Here is an 11,436-nt window from a genome sequence, read left to right on the forward strand (position 1 = left end):
TGTGATTTTCTATAACTACCGGAGCAAAATAAAAAATCGTTGGAGATTTTGGTTTAAAAATCTATATCCCACTAAATTACTTTCTTTCGCTCTGTCTTTTTATGAATTTAACAAATGGTTGTTGTTACAATACCACAGTTTAAAATGTAGGTCAAACGTAGTCTTTGTCTTTTGATTTTAAAACCTACACCGACTAAACACTGGGCTTATGAGGCAAAGCAGTTTCCACGGAGTCATTAGCTTGGTGTTCATGTGAAGCAGTAGAAAGCTCCTGTCTCCTGCCATCTTACTTTGTAATCGCATCTGACCAAAGCATTTCACAAAAAAAGCCTGAAGAAAGAAAATAAGGAAAAGAGTCAGAACATGTTGATCCATTTCAGACTTTCTCCCTGTCTTTTTTAAAAACTGTCCTTATGCAAATTTAGTGGTGCAGGAGGCAAAGCCACGAAACAGCAGAGTTTGTGAATTATAGATGGTATACATCCTTTATTAATAGGCCATTAGGTAACTGCAGTAGTCATACTCAGAAAAGAATAAGATATCTTCAGTATGAATATAGTTTATGCTAAATTGCACTTGCAAGTTGTTTTTCAGTGGAAGGAAGATGGATAACAGAGAAATAAAGAGATACACTACATGTAAACACTTTCTCAACAACATGGATACATTTAAAATCTGTCACAGATATGCAGGAGTGGGAATGGTATGACGGTGTTCGAGAGCAGATTTCTTGATTAAAATTGATCACTACAGATAAAGACGTGGGTGTGGGTGAATTTAACATCTTAACTTGACATTCATCACATTCTCTTGCACGTGAAGGCCAAACAATCTTGTCAGAGAGTGAGACATTAATTAAATCACACCATCTCTGCACGCTCGCTGTCTTTCACTTCTCTTCCTTTTCTTCTTTGGACCTTGCCTTTACTTTCACTGTTTTTGGGTGAATCTGCGACTAACCCTCCCCTTTTTTAAATCTCCCTTTCTCCGTCCACAGATCACATGCTCCCTCTTTATCCTCTCTCTATTCTTTCACAGCAGTCTTTCATGTGTTCTCTTGGACTTCCTTGTGGCTCCCGGGGGGATTGTTGCCTCAGCTCTGTCCTCCTCCATTGTTACAGCATTTGGCTGTGCAACTTTTTGAAGTCAGAGTGAGGCAAACAGAGAGAGGCAAAAACAGAAAGAAAACTGCTGCAAGAAAGCTGTAGTGGGAAGGCAAACATTTCATAAACCAAACGTGTTTATAAATGACAAAGCAGACTGCTTTGTGTCTGTTTAAACAATTTAACTCAACTAAAACCTTGATTATTTACTGGGTTATAGCATGCATGTGCACATCCTTTGTATGTGTAGCCGTTACAGTATTGTAGCCCATCAGATCAGGATAAATGAAATCCTTTTTTACTTGCTGTCTTCTTGGTCTCCCCACATGTCATGTTTGTCTCTGCTGTCAAACTGTGGAATTTATATTTATTCATTTTAGCTGACGCTTTTATCCAAAGCAACTTACAACTGCTATATACAGTATGTCAGAGGTCACACATCTCTGGAGCAACTAGGGGTTAATTGTCTTGCTCAGGGATGTGTCACAGTGAGTCCCGGGTCTCTCACACCAAAGGCATGTGTCTTATCCACTGAACCATCACCACCCCCGGAATAAAGGTAAAAATACCAAAGAAACTCTAAAGAAAGAAAGAAAAATATGGCCACTGTCCCCAAACTATTCCAGGCAGAAGCAGTAATTTATCACCTATACATTCCTGTAAATCAATGTAGTACAAAGGTACACTCTGTATATGCAAATAATCTTGTGTAGGCTTTAACAATAGCCTGCCTTAAAAATGTCCATATCATTCAATCAACACGTCTGTCATGCTGTGTGTGTTTTGCTTTGTGCAACATACAGTATGATGCTTGTCACTTTTCTTCTGACAAATTGCTGTGTCTTCCAAAGCTATGTAACTATGCTAAGTATTTAGTAAGGAATAATGCAGGGCTAAATATCAGCTATTGCTCATTTAAATTTTGTTTGTAGATGTTTTACTGCAACATGTCACATTTATGTGCACTTTCTTGCTCTTGTGATAGCCTACTATATATTGGATACTAAAAATCATGGCAACTGTTCCCAAACTGTGTCCAGACAGAAGCAGTAAATTCTATAAATTTATGTAATTCAATGTAGTACACAGGTGCTGGTTTATGCCGGTTTATGCAGCTGTGTTGCGCCAGTGTTGTTTTTGAACAGGTTTAGTATGTTGTGCCAGAGAACAAACAGACACACCTTAGAATGCTCCATTATGCAAATAATCGTGTGCAGGCTTCAACAAAAATGGCCATATCATTGACAAAGGCCTAAGAATGATCAATTCTGCAATATAAATACATTTTGTGGGTCCCTGGTTTAGATATGGGCCGTTCTGCAGCCGCATGTTCTGCTTGTGCGCTGCAGACAGTCCTCTGTGGTGCTGGCTGATTTAAGGTGGGAAGAGGGGCCATCGGGCTGGTGTTTGGGGAGCAATAATGTCAGCTTGATTAAGCAGCAATAGTTTTCAGAGCCGCAGACAGATGGAAAGCTGACTCCTCCAAAACTGTGGATGAAACCCCAGGCTTCAGAATAGTTGGAGGGGAGCCTTAAATAGCGGCGCGGGGCGGGGAGTGTGCACAATCGGGTGTAAAATGAAATGTTTGATCTCCGGCAGCCGCAACGGGGTCAGCGGGCCACGAGGACTCTGTGACAGCTGTATGGTAATGAGCGCTCGCGCGAGATCCACGCGGCAGTCCGCAGGTGGCGTTGAGTGAAGGAACGCCACGCTGTGGTTAGCTGTGACAGTGTCTCATCTGGATTCACGTCGTCCTGCTGCTCCAAGTAAATAATCTGTGGAATATTTTAGAGATGGTCTTTCCTCTCTGACGAGCATCTTAGCGTAATTTATTTATTTATTTATTGCGTTTTCAATCCGTTGTTATTGAGTTTGAGATGCTGTTGGATGTCAGTGTGGTTAAGATGAAGATTTTTGGCAGGCTGGACTGTCCACTGGTGAGGAACGTCATTTCTTTTTTTGTCTTAGTTTTCTTTAGGCAGTGTTTATGAGTTTTAAATTTGACACCGGCCTAATTAATATTACAGCCAACGTAATGAGTTACATGGATGAAGATTTGGCATTCAGTACAAAGTCTCGTTTGTAAAGGCCGCATACTAGGGCTGTTATAAGACACTAGAAAGGATAGTGGCAGAGAGAGGTTGAAGAATTCCAGATAATAACAGATCTCCTGTTATCATTGCTTTGTTTACCCAATTTCATTTTGTCTTCTTTTCCTCTAAGTTGAGGAAAATGAACTGTCTTTTTATCTAGTGATCAGTTTCAGTATACAGGAAGTTGCAAGCTGTGATGCTCAAATGCATGTACCATATTTGTCTGTGTGTGTGTGTGTGTGTGTGTGTGTGTGTGTGTGTGTGTGTGTTAAACCAGGTTGTTTCTTTGGGGAAACACCTCAGAATGCCTCAGCGGCCAGCAGGGAGACAGACTGTTGTGTCACATCCCACCATGTTTTTTGCTGTAGCTGATATGTTATATTCTAGTATACCAATGTCACGTGTTGCTACTCTCTGTATGACTCACGTTAATCTACACAAAGCAGCAAATATGATCAGTTTGAGCTGAAATTTACAGCAATGTTGCAATATTTGTGGATAGTCGTGGTGCCTGGGATGATCAATGAGAAGGCCTCAATACTTTTAACATGGTCAAAAGGGCATTGAAGGTGCATGACGACATCAGTGTGCAATTATACAGTCAGCCTTTTCTGGAAAGGAACACACAGAGTAATTCAATGATATTTTCAAAAGAAGAGATACAGCACTGAGGCAAAGCATGATCGTCTGTATGTGTGCAGTTGTCTGTGCACAGCTGATCATATGCTCAGTATTACCTTGCCCCAAACCAAAGGCCTCCTTAACAAAAGTGAAACCTAACCTCCACCTTGGGTCTTGTTTTACCCGTGTCCCTGTGTTTTTCACCTCGCTGAGCATGTGGCATCTGGCTTTAAATGTTTTTTCCTGGGAAACCCAACTCTGTGTGGATAAAACACATAAGACAATACAGCATGTCTTAGCTAACTGAAAGAGATGTGTAGATAGAACATATACTTTAAAGGGAAACTAATGAACAGACGGTTGGTGTGGAGAGGATGCTGATTCTTTTGGAGGAACAAACAGACGTATTTCAAAGGGAAAAGTAGGGTGTACATAACAGAGCTCAGCAATAGCATTGTGTCAGCACAGCTACTGTATGTGGTACTGATAGGGCGCTATCTCCGTTTCCTATTGATATGTTACGGTGGACTTTTACACTTGCTGCTCCACAACGTCACCTGACCTAATCTTTATTCCAGTTGAACTTTACAGTGTATTTTTACAAAGAAAGAGGACTGTGGAGTTTGACCCCATTTTGAATTGCTTTAAGAAAGGAAACTCTTTGCAGCCAGCCACCAGTAATTCTTTTAATGTACTGCATATGAGCATGCTAGTTATGTTTTAAGAGAGACTTGAAAAACAATATGTGAGCCATCTTGAAACTGACAATGGTCTGTTGTTTTTGATGAGGACACTTACATTGTTTCTGCAGAATAGGAGCGTATACCTCATCCACAGGAACAAACTAAATCATGAAAACTTGGCCATTGCAGTATATTGATTCATTTAGCATGGAAATGAAAACTGACCTTGTGCATGTGTTCTCCCTGCAGGACTTTTCTTATGATGACCCCAAGTTGGAATTCAATGTGGATGCACCCAATGGCGTGGTCATGGAGGGCTACCTCTTCAAGAGGGCCAGCAATGCGTTCAAGACCTGGAACAGGTAAAAGAGAAGGGAAGTGGGAGAGCATAACAGAGAGGGAGTCAGATTGTCTTGTGAACTGTAAGCTAATGGAAGCTAACCAGCACACATGCAAAACTGTTGTTGTAAGGATATGGTTGGTCTATTCATTTAATATTTGTCACCAAATGATAAGGGACTCAACTACATTTAGACTATCTTTGAACTCCCCGTTTTTCGTGTAGGATGACTTTTACCTTAGAAAGTGGTTTGTATAAGAAAGAAGAATGTTCTCCATCGACCTTTGCCTTATTACAAGAGTTAGTTAATACATATCTATCGACGTATTAATCACTTTTGTATGCACGGTGCTTTTCCCTTGCAGGGAAGCACGCAGACATGTGATTTATTGTTTGTGTCACAGAAACTGTCTAACTTCATACCTTCTCCCCTCCTCAAGGCGGTGGTTTTCTATACAAAACAGCCAGCTGGTCTACCAAAAGAAGCTCAAGGTACAGTTTCATTAGATAGCAATGTTTGAGTTGTTGGTCTGATTATCACTAGTTTAAATATTGGTGCAGAAGAATGGCTCATGAGGAGGCTGACTTGCTTTGTTTAGCAGAGTTGTAGTCAAACTTCTCTCTGCCAATGACAGGACTCTTTGACGGTGGTGGTGGAGGACCTGAGGCTGTGCTCAGTCAAACCCTGTGAAGATAATGAGAGGAGGTTCTGCTTTGAGGTGGTTTCACCCACTAAGTAAGTGTTCGTATGTGTGTGTTTCCCCTCTAAAACCTTTTGCTGTTTATCTTTTTTTACTGTGCTGATTAGTTGTTACCTTACTGACTTTTATTTGGAATTCACTAATCAGCCAAATAACATGTAGCCTTATAGCATTATACAGTTATGACCAGGTGTTATAACTGGCATGTACAAACTTGTAGGAGCTGTATGCTGCAGGCTGAATCGGAGAAGCTGCGGCAGGCTTGGATCCAGGCAGTCCAGGCAAGCATCGCCAGTGCTTATAAAGACATCGCCGACAATTATTACATTGAGGTACGAACACACTCATGTATAGAGCAGCAGTCACATGGTAACACACAAGTGCCATCTCTTTTCATTACAAATTGGTGCCAGGTAGCTTCAGAACCTCTGTCTCTGACCTGCCTCTGCAGCGTTTGGACAGGACAGCCTCGCCCTCCACCAGCAGCATCGATTCTGCCAGTGAGCCCAGAGAGAGGGGGGAGAGGGGAGTTCGGGGAGGTGGGGAAAGCCTCCTCCAGAGGGTGCAGAGCCTGCCAGGCAACGAGCTGTGCTGTGACTGTGGCCAAACAGCTCCCTGCTGGGCCTCCATCAACCTGGGAGTGCTGCTCTGCATTGAGTGCTCAGGAATCCACAGGTAACTGCACTTAATAGCACCAGAGAGTTTGTTTACAGGCAGGAAGAACATCAGCAGGTGAGCTGATTATGCATATTTTTTACCCAAACTGGTTATGTCAGTGTAAAATAATAACAAACTAAATCTAGAGCAAGGTGCTCTGGGGAATTGGCCAGCTCAAAACATCTTTACAAGATAAAGTTATTAAAAGAACAACAAACCACACATCGAGCTTCCTCCCCACTTAAATCAATCAATCCTTCAAAATGTATTTATAGAGCACTTTAACAGCAAACACGAAGTTGCACAAAGTGCTGTACAGAGATTAAAAAAAAGCAAACATCTTTTACTTAATTTACAGGTTATCACATACATATAATGTATACCGTTAAAACACTAACAAATGAGTTCCTCCAAGTGTCATCCTCAAAGGTCAAAAGCCAGATGGAAGAGATGAGTTTTAAAACAAGTTATAAAATCAGACAGTGAGGAAGCCTGTCTATGGTAAGAGGAAGGGCATTCCACAATTTCAGAGCTGCCACCGCAAAAGCATGACGAGCTGCAGCGTTTTGCACCATCTGGAGACGGGCGAGAGACGATCCATTCATCCCAACAAAAAGTGCGTTGCAGTAATCTAGTCTAGTAGTCACAAAAGAGTGTATAACAGTCTCAAAATTATGCTTAAAAAGAATCGGTTTCAGCTTAGCCATTGATAATTGATAGAAACTATATTTAACCACTAACCCAACGTGTTTATCCAGTTTCATATCGGCATCAATTTTGACTCCTACATCAGTGACGATTGGTGTGACATACTGAGCCTAGATCGAGGTGACAAGGGGAGTGAGTCCCAGGGGTGCCGTTAAAAACCATCACCTCCGTTTTGTTTTCATTAAAACTTAAGAAGTTGAGAGCCATCCAAGCCTTTATGTCCTCTAGACATGCAAACAGTGGTCTGAGAGTGTCATCCTTACTCAAAGGTACATAGATCTGGCTGTCATCTGCATAACAATGGAAAGAGATGCCATGTTTCCTAAGTATTGAGCCAAGTGGGAGGAGATAAAGGGAAAAGAGAAGAGGGCCTAGAAATGTGCCTTGTGGGATGCCACAGGAGAGGTGCGCCGTGGTAGACACAGAGTCACCACAGTTGACACTGAATGTCCTACCTTTCAAGTAGGATTGAAACCATTTTAGGGCTATGCCTGTAATGCCCACCCATCGCTCTAAACGAGAGACCAGAATTTCATGGTCCACAGTGTCAAAGGCAGCTGTTAAATCCAGAAACACAAGGATCACACAGTCACCAGCATCTGTTACTAAAAATATATCGTAAAAACTTTGTCTTGTCACAGTTGACCTAATTTGATCTGTTTCTGCTTGTTCCATTTATACAACTTATGGTGAGCAAACATCTGCATTCCAGCAATCACACTTGATTCACAGGAAATGTTGCAATGTCTCATCTCATCTTTCATCATCAAAGCTCTATCAAAAATAGAAAAGATACAGCGTCAGTTATCAAGAAACTGAAAACATTTGCCTCCTCAGGCAGTTATGATGGATAGATATAAACCCTTGTTAAACTTCACATTTATATATATATGTAATGTCTTGTTCTTCTGGTTTCTTTAAGGAGTTTAGGCGTCCATTGCTCTAAAGTGCGTTCACTGACGTTAGACTCATGGGAGCCAGAATTACTCAAGGTACGTCCCCCCAACACAGGAGCCTACAGCGTTTCCTTTCTGTGTTCTTATTTCTTTTGTCCACCAGAGTTGAATTTATAATTCCTTCAGTGCATTGCTAAAAAATGGATTGGACTATGTTTTAAAATCTTTTCTCTTTCTGTCTCTGTCCCCCATCTTTGTCCTCCTTTCTTCGTCTCTCATGTTTAGCTGATGTGTGAATTGGGGAACACTGTGATCAACCACATTTACGAGGGAACCTGCGAAGAGCTGGGAGCAAAAAAACCTGGACCATCCAGTTCAAGGTCAGTCCTTTACACAAAGAGCAGCAAAGAGCGTTTTAGCAAACCATTGTTACATACCTTGGCCACAGGTTCAATTGAAGTCAGTCTTCATTGACTTATCTGTCACGTTACATCTCTCTTTCATTGTCCACCTTATTATTATCTTATTTTACTGTATTAATCAATCCAGGCGACACACAGTTGTCTCTACATTTCTCCAATTATGTAAAATTCAGTTTGTGATCGTCTACCTCCAGACAGGAGAAAGAGACCTGGATCAAGGCTAAATACGTGGAGAAACGCTTCCTAAAGAAGATGAGTGGGAGCGAGGCACTGGTGGAGGGTGAAAGGAAGTCCCGGCCATGGACAGTGAAGAAGTGCCAGCGACACAGCAGTTCTGCTCGGGCCCCCAACAAGGCCCGCAGGAAATACCACCGCTACGAGCCGGGCAGCGCTTCACCTGCAAACCTCTCTGCAGGTCAGTGCAGAGAACGAACTTCTCTGTATTCGTAAACTTTAGCACAGGGCTCATAAAATTATGCATCAAATCATGCAAAAAATATGTGTATATCTATAAATCTTTTAGCGATATTCTTTTGTTCGGCAGCAGCTGCAGCAAAGTTTCGCCGGGACTCCCTGTTTTGCCCAGATGAGCTGGATTCACTATTTTCCTACTTTGACACTGGCTCTGGTCCTCGCAGTAAGTCCACTACACAGTCAGTACATACAGGTAGCATGCACTTGCAAGATTATTGTAGATATTTTGACAAAGATGCAGACTGCTTTGACAAAACAACTGAACAACTGAATTGTACTTCCCTATCAGTGATGGTGGTGTTCTTATGAGTGGTACAGTATGTGCTGTGTAATCATTAACGTGTCCGTGGCTTGGCAATGCTTGGCCCCGCAGGTCTTAGCAGTGACAGCGGCCTGGGAGGAAGCACTGACGGCAGCACAGACATCCTGGTATTTGGCTCGGTGGTGGACAGTGTCACAGAAGAAGGTACGTGTGTTTGTGTGTTGACGCAAGAATAAGGTCATGTTTATGTTTTTATGATGAAGGAGAATACTCCCTGTCAATAACAGTTACAGTATAACCAATTTCCTCAAACCACTTTGCACTGTAGCAGTGATGTGATTAAATTTTGTTACATTTACTTGTATTATGCTTTGTAATTCTTATATTTTGTTTTGAAAAACACCTATTTTATTGTCAAAGCTTGAAACAAACTGCTGCTCCACCTAAAATAGTTGGCTCAAAGATCCATTCAAACAGCCTGAAATATTTTCTGGTCCACTGAGACATCAACACACTCACCTCAGGGACACAATTAGGATGAATCAAAGAAATTTAAAAAATAAAATAAAATAATAAAAATAAGGCATAATGTTTATTGTTATGGTTTGTCAAGATCTATCTTGTTTTTAATTTTGTATAAAAGCATGGTACATTGACAGGAATCATGTAAAGGACGTAGACATAAAGTACACTGGTACCATCCCCAAGTTAAAACAATGCTACATTTCTTCATAGAGTTATAAAAGTTTAAAATATTTTGTTTCCCACCCTCAGAGGAGGAGTCGGAGGAGTCCTCCAGTGGTGAGGTGGAGATCGAACAGGAAGTATCTTCAGACCCCGAAGACCCGAGGGAGTTCCACCCCGGGGCGCTCCTCCACCGATCCGCCCGTCTACACAACCTGCCGCTCATGGCGGAGGCACTGGCACACGGTGCTGACGTACACGCTGCAAGTGAGGAGGAGGAGGCAAAAACGCCACTCATTCAGGCCGTAATCGGGGTGAGATAATGTTTGTTATTTGGATTAGCAGTAAGTGAGAAGGGTGTAAGCCGACAATGGTTTAGACTCACTGAACCTTTCTGATTTAAGTGCTGTAAAAAAAAAACTGTAGACGGTGCCGGACCATGGTTGTATGTAAGCATAAACACAACCATAAATGATTAAAAACAAGGAAGGAAACTAAACTGTTTGATGCACTTGAAAAACTGTGAAAATGTTAAAGCAGAGCAAAACATACTAAACTAATAACCTAATATAAACAATAAACAAGTGTCTGCCTGTCTGTGTCTCTTTCAGGGCTCTCTGATAGCTTGTGAGTTCCTGCTGCAGAACGGAGCCGATGTGAACCAGAGGGACATGAGAGGCAGAGGCCCACTGCACCATGCCACCTACCTCGGACACACTGGGTAAGAAGCACCTGCAAAGTGGGAGGAAGTCGTTACAAGTGGGGTGCTTCCACTTTCATTGACACTCTTGATTCATGTTCCAGCCTGAATGCAGTGGAAATAAAAAGCTGAAATGTGGGCATGAATGTGACGCAAAGTATCACTCAGCTGTAATGAAGAAATACACCCCGGTTCAGGCATGTTTAGTGGATGGTATGGGATGACTGTTTTCCCCTGTAACGAGTGAATCTACTGCCAAATATTTTAGAGGCGATAATCTCCGATCTTCCTCCTTGGTTGATAAACGGAGTGTAGGTTTAGCAATGGAAAACCCCATGATGCAGCACTGTTAAAGAAAACACTCTTTAAAAGACATACGTTCCTGTATAGTCTTATCTCGCAGACATAGTAGTTCATATAGACAAATCAGTAAATTGCAAAACTAGTGTTCCTTCCTCGTCCTGCCCTCATGATCTCTCTGCTATTTATTCTCCCAGTATACAAAATCTTTCACATTTCACCCCTGCATCACCCCCCTGCATCTTATTTTGTGCAGTCAGGTGTGTCTGTTCCTGAAGAGAGGAGCTTCACAGACGGAGGTGGATGAGCAGGGCCATGACCCCCTAAGTATTGCTGTCCAGGCCGCCAACGCAGACATCGTCACCCTGTGAGTGATCCTAAGTCTCCTTAGACCGATGATAGTTTTTTAGCTAGTTCCTAATAAACATTTATGTGTTGGTTATCATTTATGCTTGAGTCATTGGCAATAGTAGTTGATCCATTCTTTCAATAGGAAAGCTGCCCCATACACCACCAAATGCATTAATTTAAGATATTTGGGACAGAGTTGTAAGATTAATTCCATGAAATGGAAATCTGATCATCTGTTTGTTTTTTATATTTTAAATAATATAATGTGTTTGAAAGCTCTGGAAAAGGCTTATTTGGTCAAACTACTGTCCATTGATCACTGCTTAAATATCTGAATGTTGTTTAATAGGACAGAATTATTTTTTCTATATGAAAGCAGATGGTGAATTGTCTGAATTGTAACCCTGATTGTTGTCTTTACTTTCTCCTCCCCTCCCCTTA

General features: G+C 41.7%; 1 protein-coding gene across 6 annotated transcripts in view; it reads left to right on the plus strand.

The window, feature by feature from the left end:
* acap3b (ArfGAP with coiled-coil, ankyrin repeat and PH domains 3b) overlaps window positions 1–11,436 on the plus strand; it is a 59,458-nt gene that overhangs the window by 42,952 nt on the left and 5,070 nt on the right. For 2 of the 6 annotated variants that reach the window (XM_038697457.1, XM_038697461.1), the window contains exons 11-23: window positions 4,750–4,862; window positions 5,281–5,332; window positions 5,476–5,576; window positions 5,762–5,873; window positions 5,993–6,216; window positions 7,829–7,898; window positions 8,088–8,182; window positions 8,419–8,639; window positions 8,769–8,861; window positions 9,063–9,164; window positions 9,735–9,958; window positions 10,256–10,365; window positions 10,901–11,011. In XM_038697457.1, coding sequence (XP_038553385.1) covers window positions 4,750–4,862; window positions 5,281–5,332; window positions 5,476–5,576; window positions 5,762–5,873; window positions 5,993–6,216; window positions 7,829–7,898; window positions 8,088–8,182; window positions 8,419–8,639; window positions 8,769–8,861; window positions 9,063–9,164; window positions 9,735–9,958; window positions 10,256–10,365; window positions 10,901–11,011 — 1,628 coding nt within the window. The remainder of the gene's footprint in view (window positions 1–4,749; window positions 4,863–5,280; window positions 5,333–5,475; window positions 5,577–5,761; window positions 5,874–5,992; window positions 6,217–7,828; window positions 7,899–8,087; window positions 8,183–8,418; window positions 8,640–8,768; window positions 8,862–9,062; window positions 9,165–9,734; window positions 9,959–10,255; window positions 10,366–10,900; window positions 11,012–11,436) is intronic. The other 4 variants (XM_038697462.1, XM_038697459.1, XM_038697458.1 and 1 more) reach the window with 3 other exon arrangements.

The sequence above is a fragment of the Micropterus salmoides genome, unplaced genomic scaffold, assembly GCF_014851395.1.
Source record: "Micropterus salmoides isolate LMB-PRFRI ecotype aquatic unplaced genomic scaffold, ASM1485139v1 Ms_hic_scaffold_4, whole genome shotgun sequence".
Lineage (NCBI taxonomy): Eukaryota > Metazoa > Chordata > Actinopteri > Centrarchiformes > Centrarchidae > Micropterus > Micropterus salmoides.